Source organism: Pristiophorus japonicus, unplaced genomic scaffold (assembly GCF_044704955.1).
Source record: "Pristiophorus japonicus isolate sPriJap1 unplaced genomic scaffold, sPriJap1.hap1 HAP1_SCAFFOLD_432, whole genome shotgun sequence".
NCBI classification, from domain to species: domain Eukaryota; kingdom Metazoa; phylum Chordata; class Chondrichthyes; family Pristiophoridae; genus Pristiophorus; species Pristiophorus japonicus.
Window position 1 is genome coordinate 358580 of NW_027254224.1, and position 21268 is coordinate 379847.

At 52.2% G+C, this 21268-nt stretch overlaps 1 protein-coding gene across 5 annotated transcripts in view; it reads left to right on the forward strand.

The window, feature by feature from the left end:
* Nucleotides 1-10312, forward strand: part of LOC139251691 (filamin-A-like) — a 121868-nt gene extending 111556 nt beyond the window's left edge. For all 5 annotated transcript variants that reach the window (XM_070873258.1, XM_070873260.1, XM_070873259.1 and 2 more), the window contains 5 exons: nt 2790-2922; nt 3473-3649; nt 3765-3983; nt 7034-7237; nt 9765-10312. In XM_070873258.1, coding sequence (XP_070729359.1) covers nt 2790-2922; nt 3473-3649; nt 3765-3983; nt 7034-7237; nt 9765-9952 — 921 coding nt within the window. In that variant the 3' untranslated portion in view covers nt 9953-10312. The remainder of the gene's footprint in view (nt 1-2789; nt 2923-3472; nt 3650-3764; nt 3984-7033; nt 7238-9764) is intronic.
* Nucleotides 10313-21268: the final 10956 nt, after the last annotated feature.

The following is a 21268-nucleotide window of genomic DNA, read 5'->3' on the forward strand; positions in this document are numbered from 1 at the left end:
GCAATGGGACTCCATTCCTGTGGGATCTAGCACCTTCAGTGGTTTGGGGAGGGGGTGGTGTGGAGAAACAGGGGGTCCATTGAGGGCCCTCCCCAGAGCCACTGGTCTGACCACCTGAATGACCGACGTGGTACGCTTGCGGATTTTTCTCGAGTCTCTCTTAAAGGCTCTTAACAGGATCAAACGTTTGTGTTTCTCCCCACTCTTTCGGGGAGGTTAAAGGTTTAAAGAGGGAGACTTGTGTGAGGGATGGTGGTTGGTTGTGTCGCTGGACGGGATGGGCAAATGAGGTGCCCTTACTTGCCTCCGGCCAAGAGGGGGCGTCGTTGGTGGAGGACTGCCAACCAAGGTTGGTGACTCCAAATGCGAAGCCTGGCATTGCTGAGGATGGAAGTCCCTCCAGTGGCCCACTGCTAAGGGGGAGATCTTTGCCATTTGAGGGGGGGGCTTCTATTCAAGGGTATGCAGCAGTGAGTTGGTCCTCTTGGGTCTTGGTTCTGGGCACCAGTAGCGTGCTGGATTGGCTCTGACAAGTCCGTCCCACCTACAGATGGTCTAGCTGGTATAAAGTGGGGGGAGAATCGCGTAGACATCTTTCTAACCCTCCGAACACAAGCCTGCCGTCAATCTCCCTCTTTAACTCCTTTAACTGTCTTGCCGTCCAGGTAAGGTTCTAGTTTACCGTGTGTGCGCGCGTTTGTTTCTCTGCGGAAGGATTGGGGAATGGCTAAGGCTCTCGACTGGGAGTGCTCTCGGCACCGCACTTTCGGAAAGGATGGTGGCAGGGAAAGATTTGCGAGCGTGTTTGCGGTAATCGGAGACCTCGGTTACATGGGCGCCTGGAGAATTTGGGGCGGGTTATCCTCACCGTGGAGAAGGTTGAGACGAGATTTGATCGCGGAGGGGGGGGGCGGTTTGGCCCGAGTAGATAGCAAAGCTGTTTGCCATCGTGACCCAGATCATCTGTTTTTTTTGGTTATCACGTTGCTGTGTGTGGGAGCTTGCTGTGCATAAATTGGCTGCTGCATTTCCCACATTCCAACAGTAACTCCGGTGGTTGTGAAAGGCGCTACATAAATTCACGTGTGCCTAATTGGCGGCGAGCCAGAGGACACGGATTGAAGGCGATTGGCAAAAGAGCTGAAGGCGACCGTGAGGGAACAACTTATTTTACGCAGCGAATGGTTAGGATCTGGGATGCGTTGCCCGAGAGGGTGCTGGAGGCCGACTCAATCGCGGCTTTCAAACTGGGAAATACCTGAAGGAAAATAAGACTTGCAGGGTTACGGGGAAAGGACGGGGGAGTGGGACTGGCCGAGGGGCTCCTGCAGAGCCGCCACGAGCCGATTGGCCGCCTCGTGCCGCAATGGTGCTGTGGCCTTTGACCCCTGAACTCCGCGAATCTGCTGGTGGTAGAGTTTGGAGGCGGGCGTCTGCTGTGAAGGCGGCCGGGGGGGGGGTGGGGAGGGGGGTACGACAGCTCCTCCAGAGCCTTGCTTTCCTCTTGACCCTACCCCCCCTCCGCACCGGCCAATCTTCCACAGGACTGGCCTGGATTCACTCCCTCCAGAATCGAGCTGATGCACGGCTGGCTGATCGTCTTTCAAGGTGCCTTGTTGCGCTGCTCCCCACCCAGCACATAAGAACATAAATGGGAGTAGGCCATACGGCCCCTCGAGCCTGCTCCGCCATTTAATACGATCATGGCTGATCCGATCATGGACTCTGCTCCACTTCCCTGCCTGCTCCCCATAACCCCTTCCTTTATCAGTTAAGAAACTGTCTATCTTTGTCTTAAATCTATTCACTCCCATGGCATGGGGTTAGATACAGAGTAAAGCTCCCTCTACACTGTCCCATCAAACACTCCCAGGGCAGGTACAGCACGGCGTTAGATACAGAGTAAAGCTCCCTCTACACTGTCCCATCAAACACTCCCAGGGCAGGTACAGCACGGCGTTAGATACAGAGTAAAGCTCCCTCTACACTGTCCCATCAAACACTCCCAGGACAGGTACAGCACGGGGTTAGATACAGAGTAAAGCTCCCTCTACACTGTCCCATCTAACATAGTAACATAGAAAATAGGTGCAGGTGTAGGCCATTCGGCCCTTCTAGCCTGCACCGCCATTCAATGAGTTCACTCCCAGGGAAGGGACAGCACGGGGTTAGATAGAGTAAAGCTCCCTCTACACTGTCCCACTGCCATTCCTCCTCCCCTTCCCAATGTGCTGGTGCGTGGTGTCGAGTCATCGTGGACTCGTAGATTGACGCAGCACAGGAGGATCCCATTGGGTCCCTCGAGCCCCGTGCTGTGCTGGCTCTGTGACAGAGCGACCCCAATCAGTCCCACACTCCCCCTGCCCTTTCCCCACAGCCCGGCACATTTCCCCTTCCGGTATTTATCCAATTTCCGGTTTGAAAGTCACGATTGAATCTGCTCCGACCGAGCTTTCAGGCAGCGCGTTCCCGATCACAACAACTCGCTGCGTAAACACATTCTCCCCCATCTCCCCCTCTGGTTCCATCGCCGATTATCGTCAATCTGTGTCCCTCTGGTTACCCGCCCTCCTGCCCCCCCGGGGAACAGGTTCTCCCGATCCACTCTATCAAAAACCCCTCGTGATTGTGAGCACCTCGATTTTCTCTGCTCCGAGGAGAACAACCCCCAGCTTCTCCAGTCTCTCCCCGTCACTGAAGGCTGAGGTTGGGAGGGAGAGGAGACTTGGGAGGGCCTTCCATCTCCGGGTTTTCTCTGCTTCTTGTTCAACACTTCTTTCTGATTCCAGGAGTCAGGGTTAAAGGTGAACCACCCAGCCTCCTTTGCAGTCAGCCTCAATGGGGCAAAGGGAATGATTGATGCCAAGGTTCACAGTCCGTCCGGAGCACTGGAGGAGTGTTGCGTATCTGAGATCGATGAAGGTATTGTGGCTGTCAAATAAGTTGCATCTAAACCGAGTAAAGCTCCCTCTACACTGTCCCCATCAAACACTCCCAGGGCAGGTGCAGCACGGGGTTAGATACAGAGTAAAGCTCCTTCTACACTGTCCCATCAAACACTCCCAGGGCAGGTGCAGCACGGGGTTAGATACAGAGTAAAGCTCCCTCTACACTGTCCCATCAAACACTCCCAGGGCAGGTGCAGCACGGGGTTAGATACAGAGTAAAGCTCCCTCTACACTGTCCCATCAAACACTCCCAGGGCAGGTGCAGCACGGGGTTAGATACAGAGTAAAGCTCCCTCTACACTGTCCCATCAAACACTCCCAGGGCAGGTGCAGCACGGGGTTAGATACAGAGTAAAGCTCCCTCTACACTGTCCCATCAAACACTCCCAGGGCAGGTACAGCACGGGGTTAGATACAGAGTAAATAATCGATTAGCCATCTCTGGAGTTGTTGCCCTGGGGGAGTGGGTTGGGCTGGTTTTCACGATCCTGGCCAGGGGGTCTCTCATTCCCGTTCCCTTGCAGATAAGTACGCAGTGCGCTTCATTCCGCGAGAGAACGGCATCTACCTGATTGACGTCAAGTTCAATGGCTCGCACATCCCAGGAAGCCCCTTCAAGATTCGTGTGGGTGAGCCAGGCCAGACTGGAGATCCTGGAATGGTATCGGCATCTGGAGCAGGACTGGAGGGCGGTGTCACTGGTGAGAATCGTTCTGCTTTCTATTCCAGGCTAAAACATGTCTGTGTCTCTGTCTTATTGCTCCTGTAACTTTTTTTTTCTAACCCCCCCCCCCCACTGTTCCTTCAAATTTCTAGGTGTTCCTGCAGAATTTATCGTCAACACTACAAACGCAGGGCCTGGCTCCTTGGCCGTCACTATTGACGGTCCTTCGAAAGTCAAGATGGACTGTCTAGAATGTTCGGAGGGCTACAAAGTCACATATACGCCCATGGCCCCTGGAAATTACCTGATTTCCATCAAGTATGGTGGCCCCTACCACATTGTGGGCAGTCCGTTCAAAGCCAAGATTACTGGTGAGTTGGTGTGGCGTTTGCCTTTGAACAACTTGCATTTAGCGCCTCTAACGTAGTTTTTAAAAAAAGAATCTCCACACCTTTCGTTGGAGGGTTATCGAACAATATTTGACACCTTGCCACCAAGAGATATTGGGGACAGGTGACCAGAAGCTTGGTCAGAGGTCTGTTTTAAGGAGTGTTGGAAAAGGGGAGAGGTTTTGGGGGCCCCAGGCAACAGAAGGCATGGCGGCCAATGGTGGAGTGATGGAAGTCAGGGGGGTGTACAAGAGGCCAGAATTGGAGGAGCGCAGAGATCTGGGAGGGTTCATAGAATCATATAAATTTACAGGAGGCCATTCCAGCCCTTCGTGTCCGTGCCGGCCGGCCAAGACCCATCCCGGCCTAATACCAAAGCAAGCGTTCTACTCGGAACTCCGACGCAGTGAGCGAGCCCCAGGTGGGCAGAGGAAACGTTACAGGGGACCACCCTCAAAGCCTCCCTGATAAAATGCAACATCCCCACCGACACCTGGGAGTCCCTGGGCCAAAGACCAGTCCCGCCCTAAGTGGAGGAAGTGCATCCGGGAGGGCGTGGAGCACCTCGAGTCTCGTCGCCGAGAGCGTGCAGCAAACCAGTCCCACCCTCCCCTTCCCTCAACCACTGTGTCCCACCTGTGACAGGGACTGTGGTTCCCATATTGGCCTGTTCAGCCACCTGAGAACTCGCCTTTGAGTGGAAGCAATTGTTCCTCTCTTTGAGGGACTGCCTATAACCCGGCCTAATCCCACTTTCCAGCTCTGGGTCCGTAGCCCTGCAGGTTACGGCACTTCAAGCGCACATCCAGGCACTTTTTCGATGAGGTGAGGGTTTCTGCCTCCTGTGAATCCTGCCCCAGACCACCACCACCCTCGGTGAAGACATTTCCCCTCAAATCCCCTCTAAACCTCCAACCAATTGCTTTAAATCTGTGGCCCCCTGTTTGTTGACCCCTCTGCCAAGGGAAACTGGTTCTTGCTATCTACTCTGTCCAGGCCCCTCGCACCTCAAAGATGGCTCACCTCAGCCTCCTCTGTTCCAAAGAAAACCACCCCAGCCTATCCAATCTTGTAAGGCTGGGGAGTGATTGGAACACGAGGATGAGAATTTTAAGATTGAAGTGTCAACAATTGGGTTAGCAATTGGTATGGCCATGATACTAACTTTGACTCACTCACTTGGCCTCCAGCTATCCTGTCTTTTTTAAATTGGGCCATTCATTGAATATTGCAATAGCATTTCACAGATCAGAAACAGGCCCTTTCACCTTGCTGGTGTATATGTTTGACCAGAGACGGATGTATGGGGCGTGATCTCTCATTTTATTGGGAACGGGTTGGGAAGAATACTTGATGGACCCTTGGGACACTCGTGGATTTGGGAGAAACTGAGTCTCGAGAGGTCATCATTTAACCTGGCCCGCCCTCCCCATTGGATTCAAGTGGTCTGTCAGCTCCAACACAAGTGCCAGGCAATGACCATCTCCAACAAGCGAGAGTCTAACCGCCGCCCCTTGATAGTCACCAGTATTACCATTGTCTAGTCCCCCGCCATCAACATCCTGGGGGTTACCTTTGACCAGAAACTTAACTGGACCAGCCACGTAAATACTGTGGCCACAAGAGCGGGTCAGAGGCTGGGTATTCTGTGGCCAGTGTCTCACCTCCTGACTCCCCAAAGCCTCTCCACCATCCACAACCCACAAGTCAGGAGTGTGATGGAACACTCTCCACTTGCCTGGATGAGTTGCAGCTCCAACAACACTCGAGACGCTCGACACCATCCAGGACAAAGCAGCCCCGCTCGATGGGCCACGCTCCCCACCACCTTCAACACTCACTCCCTCCACCACCGGCGCACCGTGGCTGCAGTGTGCACCGTCCACAAGATGCACCGCGGCAACTCGCCAAGGCTTCTTCGGCAGCACCTCCCGAACCCGCGACCTCTACCGCCTCGAAGGTCAAGGGCAGCAGGTCCATGGGAACACCACCTCCTCCACGTTCCCCTCCCAGTCACACACCATCCCTCGACTTGGAAATATATCGGCCGTTCCTCCATCGTCGCTGGGTCACAATCCTGGAACTCCCTCCCTAACAGCACTGTGGGAGCACCTTCACCATACGGACTGCAGCGGTTCAAGAAGGCTGCTCACCACCACCTTCTCGAGGGACGGGCCATAAATGCCAGGCTTGCCAACGACGCCCACGTCCCAGCAACGAATTTTTTAAAAAAAAAGGAATGTGGTTTGGAATCCTCTTGGGCAGTTCCTTTGGAGTCGGATGACTTGCTTCCACGCTGAGTTCTCTGGTGACAGCCCAATGCGGGGAACTACAGTCCCTGTCACAGGTGGGACAGACAGTGGTTGGAGGGAGGGTTGGTGGCTTGGGTTGTCGTGCGCTCCTTCCGCTGCCTGCGCTTGGTTTCTGCACGCTCTCGGCGACGAGACTCGAGGTGCTCAGCGCCCTCCCGGATGCACTTCCTCCACTTAGGGCGGGACTGGTCTTTGGCCCAGGGACTCCCAGGTGTCGGTGGGGATGTTGCACTTTATCAGGGAGGCTTTGAGGGTGGTCCCCTGTAACGTTTCCTCTGCCCACCTTTGGCTCGTTTGCCGTGAAGGAGTTCCGAGTAGAGCGCTTGCTTTGGGAGTCTCGTGTCGGGGGCATGCGGACAATGTGGCCCTGCCCCAGCAGAGCTGGTGGAGTGCGGTCAGTGCTTCGATGCTGGGGATGTTGGCCTGGTCGAGGACGCTAACGTTGGTGCGTCTGTCCTCCCAGGGGGATTTGCAGGATCTTGCGGAGACATCGTTGGTGGTACTTCAGCGCTTTAAGGTGTCTACTGTACATGGTCCACGTCTCTGAGCCATACAGGAGGGTGGGTATCACCACTACTCGGTAGACCGTGAGCTTGGTGCTGGGTTTGAGGAGTTCTGGCGATGTTGTGTATCTCCCTTTAGGGCCTGTTTCTCCAAGTTTCCATGAGTCATTTTCTTTCTTGACCAGTTTTTTTTTTTCTGCTCCCCCCTCCATTCCAGGTCAGCATCTGGTGAGCAGCCACAGTCTCCACGAAACGACCTCCGTCCTGGTTGACACGGTGTGCAAGTCTGCCATCATGGCCCCCCAGAGTGCAGTTCCCAAGTCGAGCTCTGACAGCAGCAAGGTGCTTGCCAAGGGTCTCGGCCTCAGCAAGGCCTACGTTGGACAGAAGAACTCTTTCACAGTGGACTGCAGTAAAGCAGGTGAGCATGACGGGCGTGGGGAGAAGAGCAGGGGCTGCCATGGACGAGACCGACTCTGTGATCATGTTCTTGGGGTGGGGGCGTTTCAACAGTATCAAGAACATTACATAAGAAATAGGAGTCGGCCATTCGGCCCCTCGAGCCTGCTCCGCCATTCAATAAGATCATAGCTGATCTCCTGCCCGCTCCCCATAACCCTTCACTCCCTTATCACTCAAAAATCTGTGTCTCCCTCTTCCCCACCCCCCCTCTTTCCTCCTCCCCCTCCCTCCCCCTCCTCCCCCCCTCTTTTCCAGATCTGTCTTAAATGGGCGGCTCCTTATTCGGAGATTATGCCCCCAAGTTCTAGTCTCCATCAGTGGAAACATTCTGTCAATCCCCCTCATAATCTTGTACATTTCGATAAGATCACCTCTCATTCTTCTGAATTCCAATGAGTAGAGACCCAACCTCGACCTTTCCTCATAAGTCAACCCCCTCATCTCCGGAATCAACTGAGTGAACCTCCTCTGAACAGCCTCCAATGCAAGTATATCCTTCCTTAAATACGGAGACCAAAACTGCACGCGGTACTCCAGGTGTGGCCTCACCAATACCCTGTACAGTTGTTGCAGAACTTCTCTGCTTTTATACTCCATCCCCCTTGCAATAAAGGCCAAGATTATTCTCCGTCTTCATCCTTTCACCAATTGCTTGTGTCGGAGTTCAGAGAAGGGTTTACTCTTTGATTCCAGAGATGAAGGGGTTGTCATATGAAGCAAGGTTGGGTCAGTACTCATTGGAGTTGAGAAGAATGAGCTGATCTTGCTGAAATGTGTAAAATTCTGAAGGGGCTTGACAGCATGGATGCAGAGAGGATGTTTCCCCCTTGTAGGGGAATCTAGAACTGGGGCTCACAAGATAAGGGGTCGCCCATTTAAGACGGAGATGAGGAGGAATTTCTTCTGTGAAATTCTCTGCCCCAGAGAGCTGTGGAGGCTGGGTGATTGAATATATTTAAGGTGGAGATAGACAGATTTTTGAACGATAAGGGAGTGAAGGGTTATGGGGAGCGGGCGGGGAAGTGGAGCAGAGTCCATGGTCGGATCAGCTGTGATATTGAAACATAGAAATTGGGTGTGGGAGTAGGCCATTTGAGCCTGCACCACCATTCAATATGATCATAGGTGATCATTCAACTTCAGTACCCCATTCCTGCTTTCTATCCATACCCCTTGATCCCTTTAGCCGTAAGGGCCACATCTAACTCCCTTTTGAATATATCTAACGAACTGGCCTCAATGACTTTCTGTGGTACAGAATTCTCCATAGGTTCACAATTCTGAGTGAAATTTCTCCTCATTTCGGTCCTAAATGGCTTACCCCTTATCCTGAGACTGTAACCCCTGGTTCTGGACTTCCCCAACATCGGGAACATTCTTCCTGCATCTAACCTGTCCAGTCCCGTCAGAATTTTATGTCTGAGATCCCCTCATTCTTGATTTCCAGCGAATACAGGCCTAGTCGATCTAATCTGTCTGATCAGTCCTGCCATCCCGGGAATCAGTCTGGTGAACCTTCACTGCGTTCCCTCAATAGCAAGCATGTCCTTCCTCAGATTAGGAGACCAAAACTGAACACAATATTCAAGGTGTGGCCTCACCAAGGCCCTGTACAACCGCAGTAAGACCTCCCTGCTCCTATACTCAAATCCTCTCGCTATGAAGGCCAACATGCCATTTGCCGCCTTCACCACCTGCTGTACCTGCATGCCAACTTTCAATGACTGATGTACCATGACACCCAGGTCTCGTTGCACCTCCCCTTTTACTAATCTTTCACCATTCGGACAATATTCTGTCTTCCTGTTTTTGCCCCCAAAGTGGATAACCTCACATTTATCCACATTTGCCCACTCACCTAACCTGTCCAAGTCACCCTGCAGCCTCTTGGCGTCCTCCACACAGCTCGCACCGCCACCCAGCTTAGTGTCCTCTGCACATTTTGAGATATTACACTCAACTCCTTTATCTAAATCATTGATGTATATTGCCATCCCGGGAGCAGGCAGGGAAGTGGAACTGAGGCCAAGATCGGATCCGCAACAATCGTATTGAATGGCGGAGCAGGCTCAAGGGGCCGAATGGCCGACTCCTGCTCCGATTTCTTCTGTTGCGTCTTACCAATTCCCTTCAATCTGATTTCTGGTTGCTGACGTATTTGCCAGAATAAAGTTTGTCCCTTCTTGCTCAGTCAACACATTTTGCACACCTCCTGTGTCAAATCTCCTTCGCCATCTCTGCTCCAAGGAGAACAAACCCTGGCTTCTCCAGTCTCTCCACATCGCCCGAAGTTCCCGGGACCATTCTGGTCAATCTCCTCCTCCGCCACCCCTCTCCAAGTCCTTTGCGCGATCCCTGCCGTGTGCAGGGCCTCGAATTGGGATGAGCTAGCCCAGTTGCAGCCTAGCCAATAGCTTGTAACAGTTGAGGGGGGCAACAACCGAAAGCAACTCACATTGTCTCTCTCGCTCTCGCCCTCCCTCCAGGTTCGAACATGTTGCTTGTTGGTGTTCACGGTCCCAAGATTCCATGTGAAGAGGTCGTGGTGAAGCATGTCGGGAGCAAGTTCTACAATGTCTCGTATATCCTAAAGGAGAAAGGCCACTACATATTGGTGGTAAAATGGGGCGATGATCACATTCTTGGCAGCCCCTTCCAAGTCTCTGTTCCATGAACTTCTTTCTCTTTTTTCCAAATCCCAATGAAATCTGCCCCCTCATTCTCCCCCACCCCCACCCACCAATAACCCCCCCCCCCCACCCCTAAGCTTTGCACTCAATTCAACCCAGTGCACCCTTAACTGCTTTCGATTCTGATTCCTGTCCGTGACCGAATAAACAAATGTGTCTTTTGTATTCCTGTAGAGATATTACTCGTGGCTAATTGAGATGTGTTGTGATGGTGGTTTCCTTTTTTTTTTTAAAGCCCAAGATCTCTAGACAGTGGGGCGGGGGGGTGAGACTGAACTATTTCTTCTGCCATTTATTGCTGGTGGTGTACCTTTTTTTGATTAGACGGGAGGGGGGTGGGGAAACTAGATGGTCAATTTTGGGGGGGGCAAATTCTCTCGACATCAACCACGTTTCGAAACACTCCTACAGAAGTTTCTTCACCGCGCTGGGTGTTGCTGAGGATTTGAGAACAGTGGTATAAATTTTGTGCTATTTATGGACTCGAGCATGCTCTGGTGAAGGTAATTCTGTTTCGCAAAGCTGCCAATGAGGGTCACTTAATAGCGGGATAAATTTCTCTCTCTCTTTCTCGTGCACAACAGTATTGCATTCGATATTACCAATAAACAGTTCTCCATTGTATGATACAATCCGGCTGGTGTGTTTTTTTTTTATTGCTTCCTGGGATGTGGGCATCGCTGGCAAGGCCGGCATTTATTGCCTGTCCCTAATTGCCCCTTGAAGGTGGTGGTGAGCCGCCGCCTTGAACCGCTGCAGTCCGTGTGGTGAAGGTGCTCCCACAGTGCTGTTGGGGAGGGAGTTCCAGGATTGTGACCCAGCGACGGTGGAGGAACGGCCGATATATTTCCAAGTCGAGGGATGGTGTGTGTGACTGGGAGGGGAACGTGGAGGGGGTGGTGGTCCCATGGACCTGCTGCCCTTGACCACCTAGGCGGGTAGAGGTCGCGGGTTTGGGAGGTGCTGCCGAAGAAGCCTTGGCGAGTTGCCGCGGTGCATCTTGTGGACGGTGCACACTGCAGCCACGGTGCGCCGGTGGTGGAGGGAGTGAGTGTTGAAGGTGGTGGGTAGCGTGGCCTATCAAGCGGACTGTTTTGTTCTGGATGGTGTCGAGCTTCTCGAGTGTTGTTGGAGCTGCAACTCAGCCAGGCAAGTGGAGTGTTCCATCACATTCCTGACTTGTGCCTTGTAGATGATCTCCTCCTTACCGAAGGAAGGATATACTTGCCATAGAGGGAGTGCAGCGAAGGTTCACCAGACTGATTCCTAGGATGGCAGGACTGCCGTACGAGGAGAGATTGGGTCAACTGGGCCTGTATTCACTGGAGTTTAGAAGAATGAGAGGGAATCTCATCGAAAGGTATAACATTCTGACGGGGTTGGACAGACTGGATGCGGGGAGGATGTTTCCCCCGGGGCTGGGAAGTCTTGAACAAGGGCTCAGTCTCAGGATACGGGGTAGGAAATTTAGGAGCGAGATGAGAAATGTTTTCACTCCGAGGGTGGTGAACCTGTGGAATTCTCTACCACAGAAGGCTATGGAGGCCAAGTCACTGAATACATTTAAGAGGGAGACAGATTTCTAGACACAAGGCATCAAGGGGTAGGGGGAATAATGGTGTTCAGCGAGGGGATTAGCCATAATATTGAATGGCGGTGCAGGCTCGAATGGTCGACTCTTGCTCCTAGTTTCTATGTTCTATCTGTGAGGGGCTTTGGGGAGGCTTTGTGTCTTCGTGTAGAGGGGAGGCTCCTCCATCATGCCCACTTGCATGCCCAGATGGTGAGTAGGCTATTCGACTGAGCTTCATGGCTGAGCCTAATCTTCTTTTGAATTTTAATTTAAGGGCATTGGGAATAGAGGGGACAGCTGCCTCAACACTGTCCCCATCAAACACTCCCAGGGCAAGTACAGTGACTGAGGTTGAGATGCCCAGAACCTGGATGTGTCGGTGTTTTTGTTGACAACGCCATCACTCAATAGAAAGATAGGAGCTAAAGCCCAGGAGGAGGCCATTCAGCCCCTCGAGCCTGTTGCATTAGGAACAAGAGGCGGCCACTCGAGCTGATCTGTATCTTAACTCCATCTTCCCGCCTTGCTTCCCCAACCCTTAATACCCTTCCTTTCCCCCCCCCCCCCCCCCATCAAAAATCCATCAACCTTAGTCCTGAAATTTCCATTTGACCTCTGGCCTTGACAACATTTTGGGGAAGTGGTCTAGGGCCTTGAAACTGGCACCAAGTTTATAGTCTACAGTGTAGTAGTGATACCTGCCCTCCTATATGGCTGAGCTGTGGACCCTATGAACAGTAGACACCTCCAAGTGCTGGAGAAATACCACCAACGCTGCCGCTTGGAATATGGCACGGGTGGAAGACACTCCAAATGGTAGCATATTAAACTGATATAGGCTGAGAAGTTATAATTGAGCATAACTTGGACTCCTCATCTAGCTCGCGTAAGTAGGCATTCTTAAGATCTGACCACCTGTCAATGTTGAACAAATCTTCTACATTTGGCAATGTATTGCGGACATTACTCGCTAGAACCTGGTTTACGGTTACTTTATAATCACCACACAATCCTACCTTCCCATCAGACTTGGGTACAACAACAATGGGTGTAGCCCAATTACATAGATCTATCTTCGAGATAATGTTCAGTCTCTAGTCATTTGAGTTGTTGCCCAACTTTGACCGCTTATGGTGCGGGATATGGCTCGCAGTAAACTAGTCTAGCCTCCTTCTGTATCCTGACACTCTCCTTGAAACCTTGGATCGGACTGCCCGTTTCACAGAACACCTTCGATGCAAATCTGGTTTCAACACGCAAAATCTCACTCCAATCCACCTTCAGTGATTTTTCCCCCAACCACTTTCTACCTATGAAGGCAGGCTTGTCTCCTGCCACTGAGGCAAGCTCTGAAACTGATCTTTGTATTTCACCGGTTTGGTGATACGTCCTCCCACAGGGCTTTGCTCTCCTGAGTAACCTCGCAGTTCGACGATTTCCCTAGTGGAAAATCACGCAGCTTGTCCAGGTATAGCGATTCCGGCATTACGCTTATGGAGGTGCCAGTGTCGCTTTCCATAGCTATCCTGGTTCCTGCAACATCTGTGTGGGTGATACTTTGTGAATTGCTGTTCGATAACCTCGCGCTCCTGTTGACGTGTATCTCCAAAACCACTTCATCCTCTTGCTCCTCTTCAATGCTATGTAGTCTCTGGCGATTTCTACTTATAGCCCTGAACATCGGTTTACTCCTCAGTTGGCATACCTTCGCAGGATGTCCAGTTTTCTTGCAGAAGAAACACTCTGCTCAAAGCCGTCCCGACACGAAGGCAATGTGTTGTCCCAGGCACCGATAGCACGACTTCAATTCACTTACTGTGGCCAGTTGCTGAGGCCTTGGGGGGGGTCCCAACCGCTCCAGAGGAGTGGGAAGGTCGGGGCAGAGGTGCGGTGAATGGGGGTACGGGGCCCAGAAGAGCCGAAGGCCCAGGGGGCAGCACGGGGCCCAGCCCACACTGTGTGCGATATGTGAGCGCGCTCGGTCCGTGCAGCAGAGCTGGTCTCCAGTCATCCTGGTTAATCTTTGCCCCTGGACCAAGACCTCGCTCTGTCAAGCCCGTGTGGTGGCTGGTGTGGTTAAAAAAATCCACCCACAGGCATCTTCCACCCCCTCAACTGGAATTCAGGACCTGGAACATTGGGTCCTGCATTGAAACATCTGTGAACTCGTGGAAGTAAGTCATCCTCGTCCAGGGAAGTCTTGCTCCAGTTATACAGGGTATTGGTGAGGCCACACCTGGAGTACTGCGTGCAGTTTTGGTTTCCATATTTACGAAAGGATATACTTGCTTTGGAGGCAGTTCAGAGAAGGTTCACTCGGTTGATTCCGGGGATGAGGGGGTTGACTTCTGAGGAAAGGTTGAGTAGGTTGGGCCTCTACTCATTGGAGTTCAGAAGAATGAGAGGTGATCTTATCGAAACGTATAAGATTATGAGGGGGCTCGACAAGGTGGATGCAGAGAGGATGTTTCCACTGATGGGGGAGACTAGAACTAGGGGGCATGGTCTTAGAATAAGGGGCCGCCCATTTCAAACTGCGATGAGGAGGAATTTCTCCACTCAGAGGGTTGTAAATCTGTGGAATTCGCTGCCTCAGGGCGGGGGGTTAGGGTGGGGGGGAAGAGAGTTCCAGATTCCCACTGCCCTGTGTGTGAAGAAGTGTTTCCTGGCATCACCCCTGAACTCAAATTTGAAGGTGACGCTCCCTCGATCTGGACTCCCCCCACCAGAGGGAATCAGTCATTGAAAGTTGGCCATACAGGTACAGCAGGCGGTGAAGAAAGCAAATGGCATGTTGGCCTTCATAGCGAGAGGATTTGAGTATAGGAGCAGGGAGGTCTTACTGCAGTTGTACAGGGCCTTGGTGAAGCCTCACCTGGAGTATTGTGTACAGTTTTGGTCTCCTAATCTGAGGAAGGACATTCTTGCTATTGAGGGAGTGCAGCGAAGGTTCACCAGACTGATTCCCGGGATGGCGGACTGACATATCAAGAAAGATTGGATCAACTGGGCTTGTATTCACTGGAGTTCAGACGAATGAGAGGGGACCTCATAGAAACGTTTACAATTCTGACGGGTTTAGACAGGTTAGATGCAGGAAGAATGTTCCAATGTTGGGGAAGTCCAGAACCAGGGGTCACAGTCTAAGGATAAGGGGTAAGCCATTTAATACCGAGATGAGGAGAAACTTCTTCACCCAGAGAGTGGTGAACCTGTGGAATTCTCTACCACAGAAAGTTGTTGAGGCCAATTCACTAAATATATTCAAAAAGGGAGTTAGATGAAGTCCTTACTACTAGGGAGATCAAGGGGTATGGTGAGAAAGCAGGAATGGGGTACTGAAGTTGCATGTTCAGCCATGAACTCATTGAATGGCGGTGCAGGCTCGAAGGGCCGAATGGCCTACTCCTGCATCTATTTTCTATGTTTCTATGTTTCAGAGAGCTGTGGAAGCCGGGTCATTTAATATATTTAAGACAAAAATAGACAGTTTCTTAAACAATAAGGGGTTATGGGGAACGGGCAGGGAAGCGGAGCTGAGTCCATGATCGGATCAGCCATGATCGTATTAAATGGCGGAGCAGGCTCAAGGGGCCGTATGGCCGACTCCTGCTCCTAGTTCTTATGTTTTTATGTTCTTTAAAAGTCAAGTACGGGGTTGTCAACAACTTTCTTCTGATTGCTTCATTTTCCATCCCACAAACAAAGCGGTCACGCAATGCTCGGTGCTGAAAGTTTCCGAAATGGCAGTGAATGGATAACTTTGTCTAAAGCTACAATGTACTCACTGATACTCTCATCAATGAATTGATCCTGTAATCTAAAATGATAACTTGCAGCAAATTCCAGGGGCTCGGGGCTGTAGTGCTGTTCCAGCTTGGTTAGAATCTCCGTCAATGGTATGTCCTGTGGCTTGATGGGAGCGCGCACATTTTTCAGGGTTTCATACACCTCGGGGCCTGCTTCAGTCAAGAAAATAGCCTGTTTTCTTCTGAAAACCACCCGGTTACAGGTTACATCATCAGGGACTTCGACGACACTATTTGTGGTGAAAAACATTTCTAGCCGTTCCACATACGTTCCGAAAGTCTCTCGGTCACGATGGAAGTCACCCAAGCGCCCTATTATTCCCATTGGCGCGGCCATCTGGACTCTGACAGTTCAGCCAAGTGTGCTTGAAATGTTACCGTGGATTTTTAGCTGTTCTGCAAAGCAAAGAACCTTTCCAACTCTTTCTGATTTTTGGGTGGATGATCCACCAACAAAAATTTCAGCTAAGAAATCTGATTATCCTATCCTCGTCACCAATGTGACATCACTAAACACATGACACACAAGATGACGCCATAGGAACTTGTCATGTTACCTTGTCACAAGCTTTTTATTATATTTACAGGAATCGTTGCACTACCACAGTCGGCCACTAGGGGGTGCTCTATTATAAGGTGGGGAGAGGGGGAGGAGTGGGAAGGGGAAAGGAGAGCGAAAGAATGGGGGAGTGGAGAGGGGAAACGGGGGAGGGGGAAGAGAAGAGAGAGAATGGGGGGGAAGAGGAGAGAGAGAATGGGGGGGAGAGGAGCGAGAGAGAATGGGGAGGGGAAGAGGAGAGAGAGAATGGGGGAGGGGGAAGAGAGAGAGAGACAGAGAATGGGGAGGGGGAATGGGAGAGGAGAGAGAGAATGGGGAGGGGGAATGGGAGAGGAGAGAGAGAATGGGGAGGGGGAGAGGAGAGAGAGAATGGGGGAGGGGGAGAGGAGAGAGAGAATGGGGGAGGGGAAGAGGAGAGAGAGAATGGGGGGGAGAGGAGCGAGAGAGAATGGGGAGGGGAAGAGGAGAGAGAGAATGGGGGAGGGGGAAGAGAGAGAGAGACAGAGAATGGGGAGGGGGAATGGGAGAGGAGAGAGAGAATGGGGAGGGGGAATGGGAGAGGAGAGAGAGAATGGGGAGGGGGAGAGGAGAGAGAGAATGGGGGAGGGGGAGAGGAGAGAGAGAATGGGGGAGGGGAAGAGGAGAGAGAGAATGGGGGAGGGGGAAGAAGAGAGAGAGAGAATGGGGGGGGGAAGAAGAGAGAGAGAATGGGGGAGGGGGAAGAAGAGAGAGAGAGAATGGGGGAGGGGAAGAAGAGAGAGAGAGAGAGAGAATGGGGGAGGGGGAAGAGGAGAGAGAGAATGGGGGAGGGGGAAGAGGAGAGAGAGAATGGGGGAAGGTGAAGAAGAGAGAGAGAGAGAATGGGGAGAGGAGAGAGGAGAGAGCGAAGGGGGAGGAGAGAGAGAGAATGGAGGAGGGGATAGAGGAGAGAGAGAGAAAATGGGGGAGGGTGAAGAGGAGAGAGAGAGAGAATGGGGGAGGGTGAAGAGGAGAGAGAGAGGGAATGGGGAGAGAGGAGAGGAGAGAGAGAGAGAGAGAATGGGGAAAGGGGAGAGGAGAGAGAGAGAATGGGGGAGGGGAAAGAGGCGAGAGGAGAGAGAGAAGGGGGGAGGAGAGAGATAGAGAATGGGGAGAGCAGAGAGAGAGAGAATGGGAGAGAGAGAGAGAGAGGGAGAATGGGAGAGGGGAAGAGGAGAGAGAGAGAGAGAGAGAGAATGGGGGAGTGAAGAGGAGAGACAGAGAGAATGTGGGAGGGGAAGAGGAGAGAGAGAAGTGGGGAGGAGAGAGATAGAGAATGGGGAGAACAGAGAGAGAGAGAATGGGGGACAGAGAGAATGGGGGAGGGGAAGAGGAGAGAGAGAGAGAGAGAATGGGGGAGGGGGAAGAGGAGAGAGAGGGAGAGAATGGGGGAGGGGAAGAGGAGAGAGAGAGAGAATGGGAAAGAGAGAGGACGGAGAGAATGGGGGAGGGGAGAGGAGAGAGAGAGAGAATGGGGGAGGGGAAGAGAGAGAGAGAATGGGGGAGGGGAAGAGAGAGAGATTGGGGAGGGGAAGAGAGAGAGAGATTGGGGGAGAGGGGAGAGAGAGAGATTGGGGGAGGGGAAGAGAGAGAGAGAATGGGGAGGGGAAGAGAGAGAGAGAATGGGGGAGGGGAGGAGAGAGAGAGAGAGAATGGGGAGGGGGTCAGAGAGAGAGAATGGGGGAAGGGGAGGGGGAGAGAGAATGGGGGAGGGGGAGAGGGAGAGAGAAAGAATGGGGGAGGGGGCAGAGGAGAGAGAGAGAGAGAGAATGGGGGAGGGGGAGAGGAGGGAGAGAATGGGGGAGTGGGAGGAGGAGAGATAATGGTAAGGGAGAATGGGGAGAGGAAAGCGAGAGAGGAAGAGAGCTTGTGGAAAGAGGGAAAGTGTGATAGGGAGGGTGTTCAGTCACCCGATGCCCAGCCTGACTGGGAGGTACAGATTGTGGGCTAGCCACAAGGCTGCCGGTTGTGTATGAGAGATGTTTTTGCAAAGAGGAAGCACTTGGGGTGGAGTGGGTGGGAGAGAATTTGGATTGAAATGTCACGCCAGGGCGGGTGGCCGGGGTAGGAACCGCGCGCCAGGGAAGGAGCACTTTTCTGTAATCTGTGCTTCACGTCCCCAGTCTCCACCGCTCTCAGTTCGGTCAGTTTGTGGGGGGGGCGGTGGGGCTTGAATGTGCCTCAGTGCCCTGGGTTTGGACGAAGGCATGCAGGGATCAGTGTAAACAAAAAATCCGGTCCCTTCTGCCGGAGAATGTGTGCGGCGGGACCCTGGGTGAGGCAGAATCGGTTCTTCGAGGTGCTGCCACCACGGCCGAATAGCTTGGCCCCACTCGCTGTTCGGGCCGTCCCACGAGCGCCGAAGGTTCTCCGGTTGATCCCCCACCCTCCCCCGATCAGCTCTGCTTCCTGCGCGAGCTCGGTGAACCGTGGGATATTCAACTGTGAGAGGCATCGGGCTTAATTCTTTACCCACCTCCCCCCAACCCCCCTCCCCCGCGCAGGCAATTTCCAACAGGGATCATTAGAAAGGGATTGTGTTGGGATAGCGTCTGTCATGGCTCCAAGATAGCTGGATTAATTATGCACACCGAACCACCCCTCCCCCCCCCCCCACCCACAAAAATATGCATGGGGTACTGAGGCACATTGTGGCACCCTTGACTCTGGCCCAGTTTGAGAGCAGCCAAATTGATGCAGAGCCAGGCTGGAGCCTGGGACACCCCCGATCTCTATAACTCAGTCCCACGTTTCAGAGGAGTCTGGATAGGGGCAAAATAATTCGAGGAGATTTGAAAAAGGTATTAAAAATGATGAAGGGTTTTGATCACACTTGGAGCACTGTGCACAGTTCTGGTCTCCATATCACACTGGGAGCACTGTGCACAGTTCTGGTCTCCATATCACACTGGGAGCACTGTGCACAGTTCTGGTCTCCATATCACACTGGGAGCACCGTGCACAGTTCTGGTCTCCATATCACACTGGGAGCACTGTGCACAGTTCTGGTCATATCACACTGGGAGCACTGTGCACAGTTCTGGTCTCCATATCACACTGGGAGTACTGTGCACAGTTCTGGTCATATCACACTGGGAGCACTGTGCACAGTTCTGGTCATATCACACTGGGAGCACTGTGCACAGTTTTGGTCTCCATATCACACTGGGAGCACTGTGCACAGTTCTGGTCTCCATATCACACTGGGAACACTGTGCACAGTTCTGGTCTCCATATCACACTGGGAGCACTGTGCACAGTTCTGGTCTCCATATCACACTGGGAGCACCGTGCACAGTTCTGGTCTCCATATCACACTGGGAGCACTGTGCACAGTTCTGGTCTCCATATCACACTGGGAGCACTGTGCACAGTTCTAATCTCCATATCACACTGGGAGCACTGCGCACAGTTCTGGTCATATCACACTGGGAGCACTGTGCACAGTTCTAGTCATATCACACTGGGAGCACTGTGCACAGTTCTGGTCATATCACACTGGGAGCACTGTGCACAGTTCTGATCATATCACACTGGGAGCACTATGCACAGTTCTGGTCATATCACACTGGGAGCACTGTGCACAGTTCTGGTCTCCATATCACACTGGGAGCACTGTGCACAGTTCTGGTCATATCACACTGGGAGCACTGTGCACAGTTCTGGTCATATCACACTGGGAGTACTGTGCACAGTTCTGGTCATATCATACTGGGAGCACTGTGCACAGTTCTGGTCTCTGTATCACACTGGGAGCACTGTGCACAGTTCTGGTCACATCGCACTTGGAGCACTGTGCACAGTTCTGATCTCCATATCACACTGGGAGCACTGTGCACAGTTCTGGTCATATCACACTGGGAGCACTGTGCACAGTTCTGGTCTCTGTATCACACTGGGAGCACTGTGCACAGTTCTGGTCTCTGTATCACACTGGGAGCACTGTGCACAGTTCTGGTCACATCGCACTTGGAGCACTGTGCACAGTTCTGATCTCCATATCACACTGGGAGCACTGTGCACAGTTCTGGTCTCTGTATCACACTGGGAGCACTGTGCACAGTTCTGGTCTCTGTATCACACTGGGAGCACTGTGCACAGTTCTGGTCACATCGCACTTGGAGCACTGTGCACAGTTCTGATCTCCATATCTCGGTTAGACCACACTTGGAGCGCTGTGCAGTTCTGGTCTCCATATCACAAAAAAGATCTCGAGACATGGAGGAAGGTTCAATCAAAGACTTACCAGAACTGAGAAGTTAGAACTATCAGGAAGAACTGAGAAGGCTGGGGCACTTTTCTCTAGAAAGGAGAAGCTGATGGCTGACCCGATCGAGGTCTTTAAGATTCTGAAGTGGTCTTGATGGGGTAGATGAAGAGAAGATGTTCCCACTTGTGGGAGAGACCAGAACTAGGGGGCCACCAATATCACTGATAAACCCAATGGGGAATTCAGGAGAAACTTCTTTACCCAGAGAGCGGTGAGAATGTGGAACTCGCTGCCACAGGGAGGGGTGGAGGCGAATAGTATCGAGGCATTTAAGGGGGAGCTGGATAAACACATGAGGGAGAAAGGAACGGAAGGAGATGGTGAAGAGCGGGGGGGAGGAGGGGAGGAGGCTGATATGGAACATAAGAACATAAGAAATAGGAGCAGGAGTCGGCCATTCGGCCCCTCGAGCCTGCTCCGCCATTTAATACCATCATGGCTGATCCGATCATGGACTCAGCTCCACTTCCCTGCCCGCTCCCCATAATCCTTCACTCCCTTATCGTTCAAGAATCTGTCTATCTCCATCTTAAATATATTCAATGTCCCGGCTTCCACAGCTCTCTGGGGCAGAGAATTCCACAGATTTACAACCCTCTGAGAGAAGAAATTCCTCCTCATCTCTGTCTTAAATGGGCGGCCCCTTATTCTAAGACCATGCCCCCTAGTTCTAGTCTCCCCCATCAGTGGAAACATCCTCTCTGCATCCACCTTGTCGAGCCCCCCTCATAATCTTATACGTTTCGATAAGATCGCCTCTCATTCTTCTGAACTCCAATGAGTAGAGGCCTAACCTACTCAACCTTTCCTCATAAGACAACCCCCTCATCCCCGGAATCAACCGAGTGAACCTTCTCTGAACTGCCTCCAAAGCAAGTATATCCTTTCGTAAATACGGAGACCAAAACTGCACGCAGTACTCCAGGTGTGGCCTCACCAATACCCTGTATAACTGGAGCAAGACTTCCCTGCTTTTATACTCCATCCCCCTTTGCAATAAAGGCCAAGATACCATTGGCCTTCCTGATCACTTGCTGTACCTGCATACTAACCTTTTGTCTTAGAATAAGG